The sequence below is a fragment of the Salvelinus sp. IW2-2015 genome, unplaced genomic scaffold (genome assembly GCF_002910315.2).
Source record: "Salvelinus sp. IW2-2015 unplaced genomic scaffold, ASM291031v2 Un_scaffold1643, whole genome shotgun sequence".
NCBI lineage: Eukaryota > Metazoa > Chordata > Actinopteri > Salmoniformes > Salmonidae > Salvelinus > Salvelinus sp. IW2-2015.
In genome coordinates, this window is record NW_019943056.1 from 126,539 (window position 1) to 152,585 (window position 26,047).

Here is a 26,047-nt window from a genome sequence, read left to right on the forward strand (position 1 = left end):
CCCAAGGCATGCTAAAACATCTCAGTAAAGTACTCTTCATTGACCTCTAGTGTTCAGTTATAGTGACAGGAAGGCTGAAACAGGCCAACACAGCCAACCTTGTACTGCGTGCTACTGCCACCTAGAGGTCATGGCTGCCTGACTAATGCTCTTCCATTGTTGGCACGGTTACGTTTGCACACTGTTACTATGTACCAATGTTCCAATGTGTTGAACCAATCTTTCAATCTCCCTCCACAGAGCCTGAACTGGAGGTGCTACATGGCTGGAGGACCTGTATGTCCAGGAGGACCAGAATGCTGTGTTCATGTGGTGAGGTGTCCATGGAGGACGTGACCGGGGAGTGGTACAAGGATGGACAAAGATACGACCACTAGCACCATCAAGATACGCCACGAGGGTTAGTGATACACCAGTCAATCAACAGTTAATCACAAACCGTTAAACTTCATGATGCGGTGAATCATTTGTTCTTAATTGACATACCTGGTAAAGTAAAGGTCAAATAAATAATAGAATAAACATTGAAATTCCATGTCTGTGTTTATTCCTTCAGGGACCAAACACTTCCTTCTCATGTGCAGCGTTAAAGCTGAGGATTCTGGGGAGATCCGCTTTGTGACCAAACAGACAGAATCAACAGCCTACCTAGAGGTGGAAGGTAGGGCTTTACCTACCGGGCTGCAGGTCTACCTCACCTATCTCTGTGTGATATTCCAGCTGATCTGACATCAGTCTTATAAGCAGACAGAAACCCAAACCTCTGTTGTGGGTGACAGAACTCCTGTGTCCATGATCTGGCCTCAAATCAGTTCTCTTCACTGAAATATCTGCACTTCTCTTATATTTTTCACAGAGCCCCCGTGTCTATCGTGAAGCCTCTGAGAGACCGCACGGCTCTGGAGAAGCACCGCGTGATTCTGGACTGCACCGTGTCCACGCCGCGCTGTGAACTCACATGGTACAGAGGCAAGGCAGAGCTGGTGCTTCTGATAGGCTAGAGATCCACAGGTGCGGCTGCTACCATAAATGACCATCCACGAGGCAACTGTAGAGGATGAGGGTACCTATAGTATAGAGGTTGGGGAGCACACCTCCACAGCCCAACTCCTGGTGGAAGGTGAGTGGATGTGGTTTCTTATAAAACAATAAGTCCGTATTGACATATTGTTGCTGTTTTTGACATGTCCCTCTGTCACTTTATTCCTCTCAATCACTCACTTTACCCTTTTCACATTTCTCTCTCTCCCTCACACACGTAGAATGATGTTCCTGTGAAAAAGTGACCCATCTCTTTTAACCCTCCATCCCCTTGCCTCTCCAGCCCAGTCCCTGGTGATAGAGACAGAGCTGGAGGATGTGGCGGTGACAGCTCCTGACCAGGCCTGTTTCCAGTGGAGAGTGGTCCGTGGCCATCAGCAGGCCCCCAGTCTGGACCTGAACGGAGAGACCATCCGGTCCAGCCCGTATGTCCGCTTAGAGAACCATGAACCGTCCACAAACTGAACCTGAAACAGACCAGACCAGACATGAGCGGGACGGTTACCTTCGCCATGGGAAAGGCAAGAGCAGCGCCAAACTGAACGTGATGTGGAAGTAGAAGCAAGGGGAGAGAGAATGGGAAATGTTGATTCTGTTATGATCAGGAATCAAATGTCTGAGACTGTTTTAGGGTTTGAAGGTACTATATAAGAATGTGTCTATCTGATCTAGTAAAGCTGCATGTAATGAGCGAGACAGAAAAATGGAATTGGTGATGAAATGTGGTACTTAAGCCCCAAACAACTGTTTCAGGATCAGTTTCGATGTTTTACTCAATGGTTGTGGGTTATGAGCAAAGCTGATCTTCAGTCAGTTGTAAAGGGCAGAAAGTAACCTTGGAGAGAAATGTTAAGAAGGGTGGATTCCAGTCAAGTCGTATGCAACACTCGGGTGTCTGAAGGTGTAATAATGGTTTATAATGGTGGGTATGAATGCCTGTGTGGATGGATATAAAGAAATTGTACACATCTGTTACACATATTTATTTTGAAAATATATTATGGAAATTAACATTTGAATTCTATAATTAAGTTTAAAAAAAAAAAATCTAAAGATGTTATATTTTCCCTACTGTCATTAAATACTGACATCCATAGTTTGAATGAAGGTTTTTATCCAATAAAACCGTCAGACAATATCTTAGGATAGAGCTTACAAACATTGTACTTTTGAATGTGCTTCGATGTCAAATCGTGGCTTTTTGTATTGCTGAGGATAGAGTGTCTGAACACAAAAGCACCTGCACTGGTTATTGAATTATGTTGCATTTATGGAAGATATAATTAAACAGTTCAATACAATTTGGTATGATAAAAAGACTGTCCACAAACTACGTTACAGCTATTCAATCATAAGTCACATGAATAATCCATAATATATTAATTTCACTTTTTTGTTTGCTTTATTACAGTGCAAAACAAAATATACATATGTGTATAATATATGCATATATTATTTAATGTGTTTGAATACAGGAAGAAGAGGTACAGCAATAGGTCAAGGTCCCCATGGTGATAGAAAGCTCTCTTTTCCAAAGCACTGTGAATGACTAGGGAATAGCCCTGAAGCAGTTGAAAGGGACTGGATCTACGACAGTAAATATCCCTACTGAGTTTTTATGACAGAAATCATGCCTTGAGATACAATTTACACACATTTTAAATGTTTTTTTTTTTTTTTTGCGTATCTAGATGTCACATTATCTAAATGGCTGGGGGTGGCTTGAATTTCAAACCAGGATTCGCCCAGTTCCTATTGTGTGTGTGTGTGTGTGTGAATCCATGAATGCATTGTTAGAGAGCCCGCAACATTCTGGATTTGTACTACAGTGATTTCTGTTCGTCCTTTCGATAATACTAACAAAGGGCCAACCCACTTTCCAAAAGAAAAAGATGAATACAATTTTAAAAGTGTCTTGTCTTTTGTATCTAACTTGATTGACACAGGCACTTGGTGAGTGTTTTAAGTTGGAATGTGTAAAACATGTTTGTTTTTTTATGTACTATTTCTTAATACTGATAGATTTATCATGGGTCTACTGGTTATTTAAACTCTGAATCATCTTATTTCACAAGGTATTTTAGTAGGCCTTTAGTCAACTCCAACAGTGGCTTTTCCCCATGCATTCATGAAACTGTGTCAATCAATACGAATCACTCAATCCATTAAACTACTCTTCCTGCTCACTTTCTGATAGACCATCTCTTAGTTTTTACTTACAAATAACAATTATTGTATTGTTCCAAACCCAGGTAAGTAGCGATTAATATAGTCCTACCTTGTATCAGAAGCTTAAGAAGCTTAAAAACCAAACTACCCAAATCCTACAATCTGGTATAAAGAAGCATAGTATTTGCAGTCCTTTAAAAAGAGGTCATCAAAAATAGAAAGTATTCAAGTACTGTTTCCAGTAAAAGGAGGGAGAAGTGTGCTTGTCAAAACCAGATGGCTAACACACACTGTCTCAACACCTTTCCTCCATGGTAAGGCTGGGCGTTACAGCCTAAATATATTTTTTGTCTAAATGTGTTTAATGATTAGCGCATGACCTAAAATGGCAACAAATCAATTCTTAGTGATTTTAAATGGGCTTTCTCCATTCTGATGGTTTTATACTCAACCAAACCAGGACAAAACTGACAGTGAACTAGTCCAATTTGTAGAACTTTTCATTTAATTTAGCACTGTATCAAAATTCTGTTATTGTAAAAATATATAGCGGTATGCAGATCCATACCGGTATTCACACTATAGTCACCCAGCCCTCCTCCATGGATGTAGCGTTGATACGGCAGCAAAGGGACGACCAACAGTTTGCCTGGATATAATCTAAATATGTTTTTCCAACACCTATCCAGGTCCTCTTGCAGAATACCAATGGTTTTCCAGGCCATTGACTGGGACTGGTACTGTGTCCATGTGTCTGAGCTGGAGCATTTAGTCTGTGGACTATGGACCTCAACCCAGACAGACAATGTAATCCAAAAAATCCTAAAAGATTATATTGTAATTTAAGGTGCAGTTCAGTCATCTGACTACTGTATTTGTTATGAAAACGGGTCCATTAACCGTTTAAATGTTATCTGGCACATTATCGCACATATTCCTATGGTTTTAATAAAAAACAAAATTAAACAAATACGATTAAGGGACATGGAACGTTTTGATAGCTGCAGTAACTGATAAATGTCATTCTCTATGGTTCCGTCCCCCTTAACAAGTACTGATGCCCATTCTGCTAGTCATTATGATACTAGCTGAGCGATGAAAGAAGTAAAACCACTTGACTTACACAAAGCCAATACTMTGCTTGTTAAAWWTMTTAAATTGTCTCTTGGGGAATAAGTGAATAAAATAAAAAAACACATTAAAGTGTTAAAAGTAGTAAATATCCATTCATACAGCTATCATTTGCTTTTCCATACAGAGTTCTAGAACTGTTCGGTCTTCCGGAAACTTATCGACTCCAACCCGGCGTTGTAGAACTGATTCTGATTGGATCKTGGGGGTTCTCTCCCATTACCTTCCTGCMARAWGTTTTTTCTTCATTGTGAAGAACGCTGTAGATTCCCTCTACTTGACTGTCCTGTATGTTCCAATGACATTTGACGAAAGGCACTTTATAAAAACCTAACTCATTATAACCCACAACATCCATCTACATAAGCCRATCTGTGGTTGAGGGATGGTAGATCGTGTTCTGGAGGATCAAGTCCTCTGTTTCCCCAATAGAGGGCAGTACTAGCGTGGTTCTGAAGGGTTGAAGAAGAGGGGTGGGCTTGGAGGTGAAAGTCTTGTGGTTGATCTGGTGGACGGTAGGCTGAGGGGGTGTACGGTTGGTGTGAAGACGCTTTAAGGCCGCGGTTCTCGGTCTGTCCTGTAGATGGCAGTAGTAGAGGGGTAGGGTGACTGACAGCACTGCTAGCTGGAGTCCCTCTGTTGCCTGAGCACRGTGTAGACATCTTCCACTTTACTGAGCCCTTCGAAGAAGGGGATTAGATCCAGGAGCTCGGTGTCGGCCATGTCATCGAACCACGACGCCACAGGCACCTGCAGCCACACACAGACGGGACAGAGTCAGACATGCATGTAGTTACAATGAGATAATTACAATGGCGAGGCACCAGAGTCGGTCATACAGCTAGTCACAACGAGAGCCAGGCTCTGGTTTCAATGAACTAGTGAGCTAGTTAGAATGCAGCTAGAGAGACAGCTGATGGCACTTTCCTTCAAGTGGTACGACGTCCTGCTTCTACATGGTCCTTCAGTCATATAATGGTATAGTTTATAAATGATTCATAAAGGTTTATAAAGCATTTATAGGTAACTACAGATTTAGAAACTATCTATACAATGTTAATTGTAAAACATTTTCACATAACTAAAATTTTGATAAAGCCAGTCAGCCAACATCTGCCATCTTATTTTTAAAGTAATGGATGCTGAAAGAGGAGGAGGAACAGAAAGAGGAGGGGGCCAAGGAGGAGGAGAGTGGTTCTTACAGCGTTGTCTGGGTGAAAGACGTAGGAGGCTGGGGAGTTGTCTATGATGATGACCTTGTTCAGGTCCCTGCCCAGACGACTCAGGTCCTTCACGTAGTTCCCRCGGTGGAACACACACGACTCACGGAACAGACGGCCGCGGAATGCACCCCARTTATCCAGCAGGTCTGACACTGGGTCAGCATACTGGAGAAACACACATAGGTGTCTCCGTATCAGGTGAAGAAAACAAGTAACATTTGTGATTTCCTGTCTTTTGCAGCTTTTGACCAGCCTTAAAAAGGTCCAATGCAGCTGTTCATCTCAATATCAAATCATTTTTGGGTAACAATTAAAGTACCTTACTGTGATTATTTTCAATTAAAATTGTAAAAATGAAACAAATAGCTTTTTAGAAAAGAGCAATTTCTCTAGCAAGAATTTTGCTAGAAATGTTAGGTAGTGGTCTGAGTGTGGAGGGGAAACTGAATGCTCTCTGTTATTGGCAGTGAGGTTTGGAACTCTTTCTTATTGGTCTATTAACTAATTTACTCCCTGGTGATGTCACCAGGCAGGCCAAAACTCCATCCCACCAGAACAGGCTGAAATGTAAGGCAGTCTTTTCAAAACAGCTCTTACATGAAAAGGGTATTATCATTTTCACACTACTATTCCAACCACAGCGTGGAAATATAAAACACAGAAATATCACGTTTTTGACAGCAACGGGCCTTTTTAAACAAACTTGTTTTGATTGCATTGAGTCATTTGCTGGTTTAACATGGTGTTGTCCTCACCTTAGCCAGGCTAGCTGTGAACAGAATACATTCAAACAGCTCTCCCATCCTCTTCAGGAACTCATCCACGTGAGGTCGCTTCAACACATATACCTGGACGGATACATTGTATGTTAAGTTTAAGGTTTAAACAAATAACCAAATACATTATCTTTCCACCTCTCGTCTTTAACAAAATGAAAAACATCCCCCCCCACTCAGATGCATTGGGCCGTCTTTCACTTCTTCTTTCCTTAGTGGTCTGCTGCCGAGGGTCATGGTCCTGAACCAAGTCATGCAGAATAGGCTTTACCTTTCTGAACAAACCTATCCTGGATTACTTGAATCAGGCCCAGGCCCAAGATACACTGTTGGCTCCAACTTCAGAACAATGTAGGTGGTGACAGTCTCTCACCGTGACTCGAACGTTCCTTATGTGGTAGAAAACCCAAGGCCTCAGATGCCATTCTAACCCAGCCCAGAACCAGCCCTGGGGAAAGCGGCTACTGACTGGGCAGTTGGTAACATACAGATATACAGTATTGTAGGGAGCCATAATATACCTTAATAATACTAAAGGATTTAACATGGAAAGGTAGAGGCCGATGGCATTGGTCTGTGAAAATGTATTTCAATTAATTGCATGGTCTGTGATAGTTAAGCTCTTCACCATGCGTAGTGAWAGGCTCACCTGATGAACAGTTCCATCGATCTCTACGGGAATGATAAAATCAGCATTGTTCACCGGCTGTGGGAACAATAAAGATACATTATTTTGAACAAAACCACTTGAAAAGACATCCTAAACACCAGAAACGCAGTATACATGAGAGACACCATGTGTATTTATTATAAAAAAACAGATTGTCATTGTCGCCACTTTCACACATCCAGACTGAGATGTCATTGTGACTGCCAACAATAATACTGTGGAGAAACCATTCTCTTTCCTCACTCTCAGAGTGTTTCTCAATACTATTGGACATTACTGCCTGGTGATGTCATGCTTTCACAAGAGGGGAAAAATCTCTCTCCATAAAAAGAAAACAGGAGATGCAAAAAGGCACACAAAAACATGTGTCCATTGCATTTGCGAGGGATAGGACATTTTTTTAAGAAAAGCTAAACCCAAAATTAAATGGTACAGCAATTGCATCAAAGTTCACCAATAGCTTTAGAGCTGATGGATGATGGGAAAATGCATCTGTGACTATATAATATTACTAGTGTAAATGGTGWGGCAGTATGTTCCTGGTCTTACCTTGAATGAGCTGTGGACCAGTGTRTCATCCAGGTCTATGACAACACAGATCTTCCCTGCGTCTTTTGACTTGGCCTGAGGCAGCAGCGGTCTGACTTGGACCTGAACCACACACCCAATTAACGTACACAAACCACAAAACTAACATTTGTCATGATACATGTAAAATACAAACTACACTGTGACATAGACCTAAAAAACCTCCAACATGAAGTCACGTCCTAGTTGGTAACATTTACTATGACATCATAAACACACAAACAGCATTTACCTGGACCTACGCAAACACTGCATATATAAACTAGACCACAGCATTTACCTGGACCGACACAAACACTGCATATACAAAATAGACCAGAGCATTTACCTGGACCGACACAAACACTGCATATATAAACTAGACCACAGCATTTACCTGGACCGACACAAACACTGCATATACAAAATAGACCAGAGCATTTACCTGGACCGACACAAACACTGCATATACAAAATAGACCAGAGCATTTACCTGGACCGACACAAACACTGCATATACAAAATAGACCAGAGCATTTACCTGGACCTACGCAAACCATAGACATAGATTCTAAAACATCCCTGAACCACTAAAGAGAGCAGTGGTACATACCTTGGAGACAGTCCCGTTCTCCTCCACCAGTAGCGGGGCGTTGTTGTTGACCGGGGGGGGCTCAGCCTGGTCATGACATAGGCAGCAGAAGAGGCTGTGGAACAGGCCTCGACTCCTGGGCTTCTTAGACGATGAGGGTGGGGGACCTGGAAGAAAATAATGGGTCCATCCGTCAGTCACACAGTCTTCCCGTATCTATTTACTCTCACTTCTCCCTGATGTGGTTTATTCACKGAGTCTTAACTTGAGACACATGTACATGCTGTAGTTTMAACTCTTGCGTAACTTGTGGGGTGATGTCGATTGAACGTATGCGTGGAAATTCCTGTAGCCCGAGTTGGGATTTGTCCCGATGCGAACAACCTATTTCTGCAGATATACTGTATGCCCAAAGCATAATACATGTGATGTAATGGTTGTTTTTCAAGTTCATTCCAGCAGAATTTATGTAATGTATAGCATCTTTAGTCTTTGACCTCATTGCGGTCATTTCGCTTCAACCCGATGCCCTTTTCCCAATGGTTTGAATGAAAAACTATTAACAGATAACCAAGTAAAGTCTGTTTTATTAGTTATAAGAGGAATGTCCTTGAGGCGAGAGACATGATTGTGCAGCTTTAATATTTCCATGAGGAATATGTAAACTTAGCTAAGAAAGTCATGAGAGGGGCATGTCACTTCAAATCAGTGACAGTTTGAGTAGCCACTTAAATCATTACATCTAACTCAATTTATTATAATGTCGAATCTCTATTTCTAAGCGTTGCCTGACTATGACTGCCAGTCTTGGAATAAAACATTTTCTTAAGACTAAAATGACTTCACTTTTTTGTACACTTTTTGTTTAATATAATAAAGCTCTAGAGTTCCACTACTCACTCTCTGCAAACTTCTGCCCAATCAGAAAAGGGACAAATGTTTTCCTTAAACTCTCCTTTCATTCTCTTTATTCCCTGTCTTTCTCTCACTCGCAACGTGACCGTGTTACAAACTCTTTCACTGTCCCCTCTTTCTTTCTCTCCCTCTCTGGCCCGTTCCAGACCTGTGACCCTCCTCTGCCCACTGCCACGTACAGGTCAAACCAAAACAGGAAGGGGAAATGCGGGGGCAGATCAGAGGGGGAAACAGATCGTGTCAGCCCACCACCACTGACGCAGCAGGATCAGATGTCACACAACAAGGCAGGTTACAGAGAGCAGACAGCGGCCTGGGAATAGGGCCTCAGCAGGGATACGTCTAATCCATTACCTCTCCTTTAAAGCTACAATATGTAACTTTTTGGGCGACCTGAACAAATTCACATATAAATGTGTGTTATAAATCTGTCATTCTCATTGAAAGCAGGTTGAAGAAGCAGTAGATCTGTTCTATGTACACTATTTCTATGCCTCCCATTCCTAAGTTTTGTTTTTACTGTTGGTTTTGTACACCAGCTTCAAAACAGCTGAAAATACAATGTTTTTGGTTATGGAGAAATATATTTCACAGCGGTTTAGATGCTACAATGATTCCCTACACTATACATGCTTGTTTTGTCACAAACTGAAATTAGACAAACTATTAGAATTTTGGCAACCAGGAAATAGTAGAGCGATTTCTGCATAGTGTATCTTTAAGAGAGGGGCCCCAATTCCAAACCAGGCCCTCCCTAGGCCCTAGCCCTAGATCCTGGTTGAGTCTGCTGCCTAACAGATATGAAAGGATTGAAAGATCAACCAGAGAGCTTTCAGGAGCTCTTATTGTATCACAGATACTGTAGATACTGCCTACCTATCAAATCCTTTCACATCTGATAAACAAGAGTCTCTGGGTTGGTTAGTGACCAGTAATGCAGGTTGCCCATTGGCCCAGGTCAGCTAGAGACAGGAAGTTACAGCGTTAAACAGGAAGTCCGTCAAAGTCATGGGCTCTCACTCCATTTGTGTCTCCTGGGCATGGCTTTCACACAGTGCTTCCCTTAAGATTTATTTCAGCCATGGTGGCAAGGTACGGGGTACATTGCTACTGGCGTTACAGACATGCTAGCTGTTCCCATAGACTTCCAGTCATTGAGCCAACGACTATCCATTTAAAAAGTGTGTCTATGAATATAGGGAAACACTGCAACATAAACCCTTCTCGGAGAATAACTGTATAGTAATGTGTTATCAAAACAAATAGAGGAGCTACTCATACCAGGAAGTAAAACTACAGTCTACCTGGTACGATTACATCACACACACCAAATACAATCATTTAAGTCATTTACATTTACATTTAAGTCATTTAGCAGACGCTCTTATCCAGAGCGACTTACAAATTGGTGCATTCACCTTATGACATCCAGTGGAACAGCCACTTTACAATAGTGCATCTAAATCTTTTAAGGGGGGGGGTGAGAAGGATTACTTTATCCTATCCTAGGTATTCCTTAAAGAGGTGGGGTTTCAGGTGTCTATTTGGTGCCAAATAATCCCTACTTGGTGCCACCTCACACCTTGCTTGACACATTATCTCCAGACTTCTCTGAGGTCTATCACTGAGACACAGCTAGCTACCACTCCGACAACGTTGTGACCAAGTTGTGGACAACAAACCAAGATGGCATTTCTCATATAGCCTATGGCTGTAGTTTAACTGTGGATGGCATCTCCATCGAGTTTTATGTTGCCAATGAGGAAGTACAAGGTGCGTGGGCAGGCCTTAATCTCTGTTTTGAATGGGTCATTATAAATGTAGATACTAGGGCAAGGCTATTGAAGCTGTACAGTCCTCTTGTGGTAACTACTGATTGCATAACAGTGGGAAAAGCTTTTCAAGAACGCACCACCCATAAAACATGTTAACCAGTCTTCTAGAACAATGGTTAATGTAAACAAAACACACGTTTATAAATGCATCAGTCTGTAGCCTAGTACACAGCTGCGTTTTAAAATGTTAAAACTCTCAACAAGTTATTTCAGAGGTGTTCGCTTTTTTAGGAGGTCTATGACAGACAGCAACTGCAGCCTCGTCAATTAATTGTAGCTAGATTACGCGATTTGATTGAGTGGGCTCGTCCGTCCTCACTGCAGTAACCTTGCCTGTCAAAAAGTTGCGTCGCGTATCACAACAATGTTGCCATTTGAAGCTTAGTTGTTGCCATTCATTGTGGTCACACAATGGTAGTAGACGATTGCATATTTGATAGTTTCGTTTCGTAAACACTGTCCTCGTCGTTGAAAACACCCAATGGACGACGAACTAGGCTAGCTAACTGTGAAAAGTTTTGAGTGTGGTGCAAAACAACTGACGTGCATCTTGAGAACTTTCTCCAAAACTTACCCTTCTCTCTATTCGCCTCTTCATCTCGACTAACTTGCGTGATTATTGAGGACTGGTGGTCCATTACACCAGACTTTATCCACAATAGAAACTAAAAACTTTGTTCCGTTTTAGATTGTTCGCTGACTAGGAACATTAAATTATAAATGCGCACAAAGTTACATAACCGCAAACAGTATTTAAATACATTACGCATCCAAACGATTACATTTCTCGGCTATTCAATMACGTACCAGACCGGTATAAAATCTACAAATAAAAGTTATATACATTTAAAAGGGAGTTGGTAACTTTGTTTCAACATGGAGTTCAACTCCGCTCTCAATTTGAAGATACAAACATGGAACTCGGCGGTTTCAAGGCTTCCCATTCCTTTTAAAGTGGCACACAAATGTATGATTGTGCACCTAGAGTGGCAGTCCACTTTTGCAAGAGTACTCGACAGACTACGACGGTCCCTTGACCATAATTATAGGCCTATTGTAATTCTGCGTTCATAACATCTTGTAATTTCGTAAATATCAGGATATGACTGGGAGAAATCTAATTGAACGCACCTCCAACTGGTATTACTAGTGGGAAACTCGTCTATCATCCCTGTGCTCCGAGTTTCCCACTTGCACCTCTCTGACCGAGTTTGTCAACAAAAAAGACAGCAAGCATGGCGGCATCTTCAGTAATTCTTATTTATGGTAAGAAAAAAATACAAATTGTTATTACAAAATTGATTCTGTTCATCTATTCATCTATATAGTAGAAAAAGTGAAAGCAGCTCTGGCATACTTTTATGCCATACAAATATTTACGACTTCACAACTGGTAATTACTACCTTCCCACTTGCATATGAACGCATCATAAGTAACAAGGAAACAAAGATACATTTTCAAAATGGAACTTGAAACCTTTTAACGATAGAGAAGAAGCTGTCCACAAGCTGTTAACAGGTTGAAAGCACTACGCCGCATTCTACTTCTACCTCGACAACAACCCTCCTCGCTGACTTGGGGACTTTTATGTTCGTCATAGCCTTCCTTCACTTTTAATTACCTTTGTAGCTTGATTGACAGAAAGTATTTAATATTTCATTAAATAAATGTACTATTATATTCTCCTCTCTCGAACACTTGAAATTATATTCGCACTGCGAATGTTTACAATTTACAGAAATACAGTGCATCAGTTGCTTTGCGTAGCCTACTGTACTCTGTAGAACTTTTTATATTCTCAAAGGAACGCCCAGTTAGGGAACCCTTGAAACTGACTGAAGAGGGGAAAAGGATAGGGAGTGTCGTTCAAGTGCAAGCACTGTCGGAACAACCGCTTTAGTTCAATGGGAGTCCAATTTAAAGGGAAGAATAATGAGAATGTGTGTTTTGCAATTGTATCAATAGTTTATTACAGACTATTTCATAAAAACATTTTAAACCATTTCCACATTATAAACACTGCAAATTAAAACATTTACAAATATTCAACCATCCAAATTCATACAAAAAGAAATACTGTATGTATGATGAAAAGTAATACATAGGAGTCTGTATACCAAAAAGGACTTTCTGTATATTCTTTCTTCATGGCACCTATGTCCATTTTGTACAGTAGGCCTAATGGTTGACAAAAGTGTCCCAAAATTGTATGATATGAATAGTTCAATAAATTAACAGAACACATATTGGGCGTCATCTGTAAGTAAGCCATTTACATGGACAACACATTTACATGATAAAGTTTGTAAATTGACCCATTTTAGGCAAAATTGACTGCTGGTCAAGCTAAGAGCAACCTGTCCAATCAACAGAACATACTGTAGAATTCTACTCCAGCCATTGGCGCAGTGATGACATTGATGAGGTGTGACAAATCCAATAGAAGACTAGAATCTACATAATCAAAGTCTGACCGTTTTCATCAATGAAGTTGCACTATTGTTCAACTTGAGCATCAACCACAGGACATCTGGTTGCGCCACTGACTACTAAGATACTCTACTATATTCACAGGTTTATTATCTGTATTTATGAACAGTATAATCACAATGGTGAGCAATATTTTTGCACTGTTCTCATTGTATTTAGAAAATCACCCAAAAGAAGAAAAAAAGCACACATGCAAATAAATTAACATGAAAAAGGTAAACAGGTCACATACAATTTCATGAACAAAAACGTTTTTATTTTTGGTTTTGCGTTTTTGAAATGTGTAAATAAATGCAACATAAATTAGCAGCATAAATGWTGGTACATTCACATAATCACCACCAAATATCAGGATGCAGAAATAAGGCTGTGGTCTAAAATCAAACTGACAAATATGTGTGTTCCAGGTTAATTGTATTGAATGAATTTTCCAAACCAAATGTCCTGTTTTATATATTCAAAAGTTCTACACACATTGCGATAGCAAGCTCGGAGTAGTACTAGCAGACAGTAGACCTGAAATAGAAACAAATCGTGCCAGGTCCAAAAACAAACGATAACTCAACATTTTGAAACCGTGGTGTCCAACAATCCAACAACTGGATGAAAATCTCAGTTGATGAATTGTCCAAGATTCATTCTGTTAGGTCTCAGTAGAATGAGACTCCATGCAGTCTGTGGGCTGGTGCAATGRTCATGGCTCTAGTCTCCACTCCCATAACTTACTCAGGCACGGCCTCACTCTGTGGGGGATGAGGACTCAGTCCTCCCTCTATCATGGAGCCCACGGTTGTGCACCACACATCCTCCATACCTCCACCCTCTGGTGGCTAGTTAACACTGACATAAGTCATATGCCTTCACTTAGGTAGGTTTGGTGTGGTCGATGTGGTTGAAGAAGCTGAGCTGGAGTAGGAGCGTAGGAGGACCCTGTGTTTGGTGGCGACCTCGGTGCGACGTCGATGGTGCTCCCCCAGGAACTCCTTCAGCTTGGTGGTGGTGAAGGTGAGCGTCTGTCTCCTCAGCTTCATCAGGTACGAGTCCTGCAGCCATGCGTGGGTGATACAGTCCTTGGTGCTCGGACGGGCCCTGCGTTGCAATAAAACACATTGTCCAATCAGGGATCAGAACACAGGAGTCCTGTACTGATCTAGGATCATGACCCCACTTTTTTAAAACGTTTACATTTTTATTTTACCCCTTTTTCGGGGTATCCAATTGGTAGTTAGGCTTGTCTCATCGCTGCAACTCCCGTACGGACTCGGGAGAGGCGAAGGTCGAGAACCATGTGTCCTCTGAAACACAACCCAYCCAAGCCGTACTGCTTCTTGACACAATGCCCGCTTAATACGGTAGCCAGCTGCACCAATGTGTCGGAGGAAACACCGTACACCTGGAAACCGTGTCAGCGTGCATTGCGCCCGCCCCGCCACAGGAGTCACTAGAGCGTGATGGGACAAGAACATCCCTGCCGGCCAAACCCTCCCCTAACCTGGACGACAATGGGCGAATTGTACGCCACCTCATGGGTCTCCCGGTCGCGGCCGGCTGCAACAGAGCCTGGACTCGCACCAGGATATCTAGTGGAAGTGGCCTTAGACCACTGCGCCACTCGGGAGGCTATGACCCCACTTTCCATGTCATCTTATTCATTATGATCTAAAAGGCTAAAATGATCCTGGATCATCACTCCACTCCTGGTTTGTTAAATAAGATAATGATGTAGCTACTCTTTGAAGCACTCACCAGGCATAGCTACTCAGCATCTTCTTGAGGAACATCGAGGCACTTTGGGAGACGTTGGGGTAGAGCTTGGTTGGGTCAAACTTGGCAATCTGGATTTTGGTCTCAGTCTGGTGTGGGTCTTTGTCCTGAAAAGGCAGTCTACCGCTAAGCCTGAACAAACGTGTCATAGACAATGAGAGTTCTGAGAGAAAAAAAGAAATCGCACAACTTCACAGACRTATGACAATAGTGACTATGAAATGAGTAAGTTGTATATTTACATGARGTAGGTTAGAACCCCCAGGCTCCAGATGTCAGCTGGAGGGCCGACCACATCACCTTTCACCATCTCCGGAGCTTTTCACACCAGCATAGAAGGAGCAGAGAGAGAGTTCAGAGGAAAGTAGTGATCAAGGTGATGATAACAGCTTATTACCCAAGAAGTACTTGGCGTGTACCAGTTCCAGATACCAGTGGTAAATTCAYTAAAGTGTTACCAACTCACACATATACTCCAGTGTGCCCAGGCCGCTGTMGTATTGTTTGAGGGAGAGAGGGTTGAAGTTCTGCGCGCTGCCAAAGTCTACGATCTTGATGACATTGAGGTTGGTGACCATGACGTTGTCAGGCTTGATGTCTAGATGGAGGATGCGTCTGTTGTGGAGGTACTCCAAACCCTGAAGGAGCTGAACCAGGTAACACACCACGTCATCCTCCGAGTAACGGAACCTTAGCAGGAAAATAGATTTATTCCACGGATATGTTGTAGAACACAGCTGAGAGCAGTGTGCAAGTCTGTGTATGTGTGTGTGTGTGTACGTGTGTGTATGTGTGTGTGTGTGAGCATCATGCTCCACACACCTGTCTATAAGGCTGTGGAGCAGCTCCTTGCCAGTGCAGTACTCAGCCACCAGTACCAGGTAACGTGGGGTGACGTAGGCCTCYTGGAGGGTCATGACCTTGTCGTTGTGGAGAGACTTGAGGATCTCATACTCCTGCAGGATGGACTTCTTAGTCTCCTGGTCYTACGGAACGATCTTAGCCATGAAGACGTGTCCTGTGGCGTTCTCTCGACACTCCCGGACCACACCGAACCGCCCTCTGGCCAGACAGAGACAATACGGCAGTTTAGTCACTAAATAATGTGTGGTTAYACATGAAGCCAGTTTCCCTGACTGAAATGAACCATATAAGTAGTAGTAGTAGTAATAGCAATACAGTGTAGTGTAATAGTGTACTACTGTAGCTGTAGAAATATTGACCACATCTCTAACATCTCAGTCACCTGGCTTTCTCATCCAGGAAGGTGTAGGGCTTCTGTGGGACTCCCTGTCGTAGAGCTGTCTCACCCGGGTTGAGTGTGGTGCGGTCCCTGGGGGTCCCTCGAACAGGGGTGCCCCTCCCCTCCCCTATTGGGCTCAGACTGCTGACCTGGAGCACTTGGGGGGAGAAGGAGGGGACTGGGAGGGGGCTGGGGGCCATACGGGCAGTGGCGGCAGGGGCGTAGGTAGGAACGGATGCCATGACGGGCTTGGTGGGGGTGGAAGGAGGTGTAACGAGAGGGAGAGGTGGAGAGATGGGTTGGGTTTGGGTCATGGGTGGGACCACGTTGACAGGACTCTGGGGTTTGGGGAGGACGAAGGGAGGAGGTTTGACTACAGGCGGGGAGGGGAGAGTTGGAGGGGTGGTAGGGGTGACCGTCAGGGGTTCAGTTGGAGGGGTTGTGATGGCAGGGCTGGAGGGGGCCGAAGGTGTAGAGGGAGAGAGAGCTGCGGTGGGAGTAGGGAAGGGCGCAGGGGAGGTTAGAGAGGTCTGTGTAAGGGAGGGTGAAGAGGGAGAGACAGTGGACACCGTTTTACCAGGWGGTTGCATTACTGCTGGTTTGACCTTTGGGATAACAGTCACTAAGGTGGTAGCGGCTGGGGCAGGGTGGGGGGGAGGTGAGGAGATTGTCTTCACAATGGCCACNCCTAGATCCTGGTTGAGTCTGCTGCCTAACAGATATGAAAGGATTGAAAGATCAACCAGAGAGCTTTCAGGAGCTCTTATTGTATCACAGATACTTTAGATACTGCCTACCTATCAACCTTTCACATCTGATAAACAAGAGGAGTCTCTGGGTTGGTTAGTGACCAGTAACGCAGGTTGGCCATTGGCCCAGGTCAGCTAGAGYCAGGAAGTTACAGCGTTAAACAGGAAGTCCGTCAAAGTCATGGGCTCTCACTCCATTTGTGTCTCCTGGACATGGCTTTCACACAGTGCTTCCCTTAGGATTTATTTCAGCCATGGTGGCAAGGTACGGGGTACACTGCTACTGGCGTTAGTGCAATGACATGCTAGCTGTTCCCATAGACTTCCAGTCATTGAGCCAACGACTAACCATTTAAAAAGTGTGTCTATGAATATAGGGAAACACTGCAACATAAACCTTTCTCTGAGAATAACTGTATAGTAATGTGTTATCAAAACAAATAGAGGAGCTACTCATACCAGGAAGTAAAACTACAGTTTACCTGGTACGATCACATCACAAACACTAAATTCAATCCCTACTTGGTGCCACCTCACACCTTGCTTGACACATTATCTCCAGACTTCTGAGGTTTATCACTGAGACACAGCTACCACTCCGACAACGTTGTGACCAAGTTGTGGACAACAAACCAAGATGGCATTTCTCATATAGCCTATGGCTGTAGTTTAACTCTGCCATCCATCGAGGTTTATGTTGCCAATGAGGAAGTACAAGGTGCGTGGGCAGGCCTTAATCTCTGTTTTGAATGGGTCATTATAATGTAGATACTAGGGCTGGCTATTGAAGCTGTACAGTCCTCTTGTGGTAACTACTGATTGCATAACAGCGGGAAAAGCTTTTCAAGAACGCCCCACCCATAAAACATGTTAACCAGTCTTCTAGAACAATGGTTAATGTAAACAAAACACACGTTTATAAATGCATCAGTCTGTAGCCTAGTACACAGCTGCGTTTTAAATGTTGAAACTCTCAACAAGTTATTTCAGAAGTGTTCGCTTTTTTAGGAGGTCTATGACGGACAGCAACTGCAGCCTCGTCAATTAATTGTAGCTAGATTACGCGATTTGATTGAGTGGGCTCGTCCGTCCTCACTGCAGTAACCTTGCCTGTCAAAAAGTTGCGTCGCGTATCACAACAATGTTGCCATTTGAAGCTTAGTTGTTGCCATTCATTGTGGTCACACAATGGTAGTAGACGATTGCATATTTGATAGTTTCGTTTCGTAAACACTGTCCTCGTCGTTGAAAACACCCAATGGACGACGAACTAGGCTAGCTAACTGTGAAAAGTTTTGAGTGTGGTGCAAAACAACTGACGTGCATCTTGAGAACTTTCTCCAAAACTTACCCTTCTCTCTATTCGCCTCTTCATCTCGACTAACTTGCGTGATTATTGAGGACTGGTGGTCCATTACACCAGACTTMATCCACAATAGAAACTAAAAACTTTGTTCCGTTTTAGATTGTTCGCTGACTAGGAACATTAAATTATAAATGCGCACAAAGTTACATAACCGCAAACAGTATTTAAATACATTACGCATCCAAACGATTACATTTCTCGGCTATTCAATGACGTACCAGACCGGTATAAAATCTACAAATAAAAGTTATATACATTTAAAAGGGAGTTGGTAACTTTGTTTCAACATGGAGTTCAACTCCGCTCTCAATTTGAAGATACAAACATGGAACTCGGCGGTTTCAAGGCTTCCCATTCCTTTTAAAGTGGCACACAKATATATGATTGTGCACCGACAGTGGCAGTCCACTTTTGCAAGAGTACTCGACAGACTACGACGGTCCCTTGAACCATAAATTATAGGCCTATTGTAATTCTGCGTTCAMAACATCTTGTAATTTCGTAAATATCAGGATATGACTGGGAAAAATCTAATTGAACGCACCTCCAACTGGTATTACTAGTGGGAAACTCGTCTATCATCCCTGTGATCCGAGTTTCCCACTTGCACCTCTCTGACCTAGTTTGTCAACAAAAAAGACAGCAAGCATGGCGGCATCTTCAGTAATTGTTATTTATGGTAACAACAAAATACAAATTGTTAATACAAAATTGATTCTGTTCATCTATTATAGTATAAAAAGTGAAAGCAGCTCTGGCAAACTTTTATGCCATACAAGTATTTACGACTTCACAACTGGTAATTACTACCTTCCCACTTGCTTATGAACGCATCATAAGTAACAAGGAAACAAAGATACATTTTCAAAATGGAACTTGAAACCTTTTAACTACAGAGAAGCTGTCCACAAGCTGTTAACAGGTTTAAAGCACTACGCTGCATTCTACTTCTATCTCGACAACAATCCTCTTCGCTGACTTGGGGACTTTTATGTTCGTCATAGCCTTCACTTTTAATTACCTTTGTAGCTTGATTGACAGAAAGTATTTAATATTTCATGCAAAATAAATGTAATATTATATTCTCCTCTCTCGAACACTTGAAATTATATTCGCACTGCGAATGTTTACAATTTACAGAAATACAGTGCATCAGTTGCTTTGCGTAGCCTACTGTACTCTGTAGAACTTTTTATATTCTCAAAGGAACGCCCAGTTAGGGAACCCTTGAAACTGACTGAAGAGGGGAAAAGGATAGGGAGTGTCGTTCAAGTGCAAGCACTGTCGGAACAACCGCTTTAGTTCAAGAGGAGTCCAATTTAAAGGGAAGAATAATGAGAATGTGTGTTTTGCAATTGTATCAATAGTTTATTACAGACTATTTCATAAAAACATTTTAAACCATTTCCACATTATAAACACTGCAAATTAAAACATTTACAAATATTCAACCATCCAAATTCATACAAAAAGAAATACTGTATGTAATGATGAAAAGTAATACATAGGTGTCTCTGTATACCAAAAAGGACTTTCTGTATATTTTTTCTTCATGGCACCTATGTCCATTTTGTACAGTAGGCCTAATGGTTGACAAAAGTGTCCCAAAATTGTATGATATGAATAGTTCAATAAATTAACAGAACACATATTGCGCGTCATCTGTAAGTAAGCCATTTACATGGACAACACATTTACATGATAAAGTTTATAAATTGACCCATTTTAGGCAAAATTGACTCACTAACTGACTGCTGGTCAAGCTAAGAGCAACCTGTCCAATCAACAGAACATACTGTAGAATTCTAGTCCAGCCATTGGCGCAGTGATGACATTGATGAGGTGTGAGAAATCCAATAGAAGACTATAGAATCTACATAATCAAAGTCTGACCGTTTTCATCAATGAAGTTGCACTATTGTTCAACTTGAGCATCAACCACAGGACATCTGGTTGCGRCACTGAATACTAAGATACTCTACTATATTCACAGGTTTATTATCTGTATCTATGAACAGTATAATCACAATGGTGAGCAATATTTTTGCACTGTTTTCCTTGTATTTAGAAAATCACCCAAAAGAAGAAAAAAAGCACACATGCAAATAAATTAACATGAAAAAGGTAAACAGGTCACATACAATTTCATGAACAAAAACGTTTTTATTTTTGGTTTTGCGTTTTTGAAATGTGTAAATAAATGCAACATAAATTAGCAGCATAAATGATGGTACATTCACATAATCACCACCAAATATCAGGATGCAGAAATAAGGCTGTGCTCTAAAATCAAACTGACAAATATGTGTGTTCCAGGTTAATCGTATTGAATGAATTTTCCAAACCAAATGTCCTGTTTTATATATTTAAAAGTTCTACACACATTGCGATAGCAAGCTCGGAGTAGTACTAGCAGACAGTAGACCTGAAACAGAAACAAATCGTGCCAGGTCCAAAAACAAACGATAACTCAATATTTTGAAACCGTGGTGTCCAACAATCCAACAACTGGATGAAAATCTCAGTTGATGAACTGTCCAAGATTCATTCTGTTAGTTCTCAGTAGAATGAGACTCCATGCAGTCTGTGGGCTGGTGCAATGCTCATGGCTCTAGTCTCCACTCCCATAACTTACTCAGGCACGGCCTCACTCTGTGGGGGATGAGGACTCAGTCCTCCCTCTATCATGGAGCCCACTGTTGTGCACCACACATCCTCCATAACTACACCCTCTGGTGGCTAGTTAACACTGACATAAGTCATATGCCTTCACTTAGGTAGGTTTGGTGTGGTCGATGTGGTTGAAGAAGCTGAGCTGGAGTAGGAGCGTAGGAGGACCCTGTGTTTGGTGGCGACCTCGGTGCGACGTCGATGGTGAAGACAGTCCATCTAGCTACTACAGATCGGATCTTAATTTGACCCAGTTTTTCACAGCAGGAAAGATAATCCTGCAGCAACAGGAAATGTGAATTATTATGTGGATTATAATTAATATTATTTCTTTGTAGGGGTTATACATTTTTCTTAAGGCAAATAAAGTCTGACATTTTAAAGTGGAAAATTACAAACTATTTTTTTGTTTCCTGCAACAACAGGATGATCAAATTATGATTTGGCATCTGTTGGTTCTTGTCCAGACAGCAGGCTATAAATAACAATATCAATAAAAATGTCAAATAGCCATCAGAAAAGCGACAGAACTAGGTGACTCCAGACACTGATGGCCTCTCTCTTATTCAGGTGTCAGACTCAATGCGCTACATTTCAGTTCGATTTTCACAGCTTCAAATTGAATTGCTCTGGGAACACTGTCTGGGCGTCTGCATTGCTAATCCCGTCTGCTGATGCTTCTGTCTCCATTTGCCATCAATCTGTTGGGTGAGAGATTCCCCAGACTGCTCATCTTGTCTGAGTCTGAGGCCTTGGCTCGATCATCTCAGCGGTGGGCAGCCTTCATTAAAATGCATCATCATATCAGGGTGAAAAGCTATTAGTGCTGTGTATGGTTTGCTAAAAAATGCTCAAACCCATCTCTCTGTCCTCTGTGGTTTTCCTCTTTCCATCGGCTATCTCCATCCTTCACTCTGTGACACCCCACCCATCCAAACTCTCCCCTTCTCCAAACCTCCCCTCTATGACACCCACCCCATCCAAACTCTCCCCTTCTCCACCTCCCCTTCTGTGACACCTAACCCATCAAAATATGTGACAATAAAACTTTTTTAAACTTCCCCATCCACCATACCAACATCTCCCTCTAACTTCCTATTGCTCCTAACCCTCATCTCCCTCCACCCCCCTCATCTCCCCTCCCCACCTTCATCTCCCTCTACCCCACTTCATCTCCCTACACCCACTGTCATCTCCCCTCACCCCATCTTCATCTCCCCTCCCACCCCACCTTCATCTCCCTCACCCACTTCATCTCCACCACCCACTTCATCTCCCCCACCCACCTTCATCTCCCTCTACCCAACTTCATCCCATCCACCCCAACTTCATCTCCCCTCCACCCCACCTTCATCTCCCTTCTACCCCAACTTCATCTCCCTACACCCACTGTCATCTCCCTACCACTTCATCTCCTCTCACCCCTTCATCTCCCCTCACCCACTTCATCCTCCCATCCCAACTTCATCTCCCTCACCACTTCATCTCCCTCTACCCCAACTCATCTCCCATCACCCAACTTCATCTCCCCTCCACCCCACTGTCATTTCCCCTCTACCCCCTTCATCTCCCCTCTACCCCACTTCATCTCCATCCACCCCAACTTCACTCTCCCTACACCCCAACTTCCTCTCCCCTCCACCCCTCCTTCATCTCCCCTCTACCCCTCCTTCATCTCCCCTACCCCTCCTTTATCTCCCTCCACCCCTCCTTCATCTCCCCTCTACCCCTCTTCATCTCCCTTACCCTCCTTTATCTCCCTCACCCACCTTCCTCTCCACCCACCTTATTCCCCTCCACCCTCTTCATCTCCCCTCTACCCCATCCTCATCTCCCCTCTACCTACTCTCCTTCATCTCCCCTCTACCCCTCCTTCATCTCCCTCACCCCTCCTTTACTCCCTCCACCCCACATTCATCCTCCCCTCCACCCACCTTCATCTCCCCTCCACCCCACCCTCCTCCCCTCTGTCACCCCCCAGGTGTCCCCAAAAGCCAGGTACCCCGGAGGTTCCCCAGACATACAACAACACAGCCCTGGTGCTATGGAAACCAGCCGACACCAAGCCCCCCTGTAGCTACTCTCTGGAGAGGAAGACAGAAGGTGGGTTGACATTCATCTCCTAGCCTGGAGTCCAAACTGATGTCACGATTGACACTGAGAATATCAATTTGGATTCCAGGCTAGTCATACTCCATAACTGAAGCCAAATATTAATTTTGATTTATTTTACAGCCCGCTTCACCCAAATGTATTATCCTTATTGACGGTTGGATAGGAAACACCTTTGGCTGTCACTTTAAACACTACTGTGCAATGAATAACTCAAACACTGGGCAAATATCACAGTACAAACTGGCCACATAGACTGCTAATGAGCCCTATTTCATCACGCTTTAAAGTCATTATGGTCTCATAATACGGTGAATCATTGTAGAGCCTACATCGTTAGGATTGTATCAAAGTGGGAATGACATGAATGTTAATATGATTTCAGGACTGATTGAATTGGATGGCTTCATACCTTGTATTACCACACAGTTACTGCCAGGCTGGGCTTTGGATGATTGTTGTTGTCTGTGTTTGTTCATTGGATTGTGCCCCACTATCTCCTCATTACCATGTGAATGTTCTTTTGTTATTCTGTTATTCCTCTGTATCAGTTGTGACTATGACAGATAATTATGGCTCCACACCACCTTAGTGTACAACTGATATTGTAAACATAACCTTCATCTGTTTCATCATCAACATGAAACACTATCTCCACCTTGTGTGGATTATAAGTACTGCAACAAATGACAGTGGTGTGTAAAGTCAAAGTGACGCATATAATTTTGGGTATTTGACCATATTGATATAACGTAACGCAATTGGCAATCATATAAATGAAGCATTCTTTTTCATTCTCCTTTCAGGTGATGCCAACTGGCTGATCATAGCGACTGGAGTGGCTGACTGTTACTACAACGTCACAGGACCTGCCACCAGGGGCGCCTTTAGTTCAGAGTGGCCTGCGTCAACAAGGCTGGACAGGGACCCTACAGCAACACATCGACAAAGTCAGCCTGGACTCAACAGGTGCTGAAACACACCTTTTGGACAGGGGTCAAATTCTGTAAATTGTTAAATTGGATCAAAAGAGGTGGTAAAGAAAGTTCTGCGCTTTTTTCTGTATTGTTGCATATTTGTTTCACAAAATGGTTATGATAATATGATATTGAGTAGAGATGTGTTTGCTTTGCAGTAGGCGTGTCCTCTCCAGCAGTGGCCATTGTGAAGACAATCTCCTCACCTCCCCCCCACCCTGCCCCAGCCGCTACCACCTTAGTGACTGTTATCCCAAAGGTCAAACCAGCAGTAATTGCAACCTCCTGGTAAAACGGTGTCCACTGTCTCTCCCTCTTCACCCTCCTTACACAGCCTCTCTAACCTCCCACTGCGCCCTTCCCTACTCCCACCGCAGCTCTCTCTCCCTCTACACCTTCGGCCCCCTCCAGCCCTGCCATCACACACCCCTCCAACTGAACCCCTGACGGTCACCCCTACCACCCCTCCAACTCTCCCCTCCCCGCCTGTAGTCAAACCTCCTCCTTCGTCCTCCCCAAACCCAGAGTCCTGTCAACGTGGTCCCACCCATGACCCAAACCCAACCCATCTCTCCGCCTCTCCCTCCCTCTCGTTACACCTCCTTCCACCCCACCAAGCCCGTCATGGCATCCGTTCCTACCTACGCCCCTGCCCGTATGGCCCCAGCCCCTCCCGGCCCCCTCCTTCTCCCCCAAGTGCTCCAGGTCAGCAGTCTGAGCCCAATAGGGGAGGGAGGGGCACCCCTGTTCAAGGGACCCCCAGGGACCGCACCACACCAAGCCGGGTGAGACAGCTCTACGACAGGGAGTCCCACAGAAGCCCTACACCTTCCTGATGAGAAAGCCAGGTGACTGAGATTGTTAGAGATGTTGGTCAATATTTCTACAGCTACAGTAGTACACCTATTACACTACACTGTATTGCTATTACTACTACTACTACTTTATGGTTCATTTCAGTCAGGGAAACTGCTTCATGTTAACCACACATTATTTAGTGACTAAACTGCCGTATTGTCTCTGTCTGGCCAGAGGGCGGTTCGGTGTGGTCGCGGGAGTGTCGAGAGAACGCCACAGGACACGTCTTCATGGCTAAGATCGTTCCGTACGACCAGGAGACTAAGAAGTCCATCCTGCAGGAGTATGAGATCCTCAAGTCTTCTCACAACGACAAGGTCATGACCCTCCACGAGGCCTAACGCACCCCGTTACCTGGTACTGGTGGCCTGAGTACTGCACTGGCAAAGGAGCTGCTCCACAGCCTTATAGACAGGTGTGTGGAGCATGATGCTCACACACACACACATACACACACGTACACACACACACACACACACACAGCTGTGCTCACATACGTAATAAATCTAGTTTTCCTGCTAAGGTTCCGTTACTCGGAGGATGACGTGGTGTGTTACCTGGTTCAGCTCTTCAGGGTTTGGAGTACCTCCACAACAGACGCATCCTCCATCTAGACACTCAAGCCTGACAACGTCATGGTCACCAACCTCAATGTCATCAAGATCGTAGACTTTGGCAGCGCGCAGAACTTCAACCCTCTCTCCCTCAAACAATACCACAGCGGCCTGGGCACACTGGAGTATATGTGTGAGTTGGTAACACTTTACTGAATTTACCACTGGTATCTGGAACTGGTACACGCCAAGTACTTCTTGGGTAATAAGCTGTTATCATCACCTTGATCACTACTTTCCTCTGAACTCTCTCTCTGCTCCTTCTATGCTGGTGTGAAAAGCTC

The 26,047-nt window shown here is 43.4% G+C and overlaps 1 protein-coding gene, 1 long non-coding RNA gene and 1 pseudogene across 2 annotated transcripts; 1 reads left to right on the forward strand and 2 right to left on the reverse strand.

Moving 5' to 3' along the window:
• Nucleotides 1–4,276: 4,276 nt before the first annotated feature.
• LOC112071560 (carboxy-terminal domain RNA polymerase II polypeptide A small phosphatase 1) lies at nucleotides 4,277–11,842 on the reverse strand. The gene is made up of 7 exons (XM_024139006.2): nucleotides 11,494–11,842; nucleotides 8,191–8,336; nucleotides 7,560–7,661; nucleotides 6,990–7,046; nucleotides 6,320–6,412; nucleotides 5,544–5,729; nucleotides 4,277–5,091 (listed from the first exon to the last, which is right to left on the reverse strand). The coding sequence occupies exons 1-7, from the start codon at nucleotides 11,555–11,557 to the stop codon at nucleotides 4,963–4,965; spliced, it is 777 nt and encodes a 258-aa protein (XP_023994774.1). The 5' UTR covers nucleotides 11,558–11,842; the 3' UTR covers nucleotides 4,277–4,962.
• A 1,021-nt stretch (nucleotides 11,843–12,863) lies between these two features.
• LOC112071559 (striated muscle preferentially expressed protein kinase-like) overlaps nucleotides 12,864–26,047 on the reverse strand; it is a 46,658-nt pseudogene continuing 33,474 nt past the window's right edge.
• On the forward strand, nucleotides 23,161–25,031 carry LOC112071563 (uncharacterized). Its single transcript, XR_002894133.2, has 3 exons — nucleotides 23,161–23,305; nucleotides 24,121–24,283; nucleotides 24,450–25,031. It is a non-coding gene; the product is annotated as an uncharacterized lncRNA (long non-coding RNA).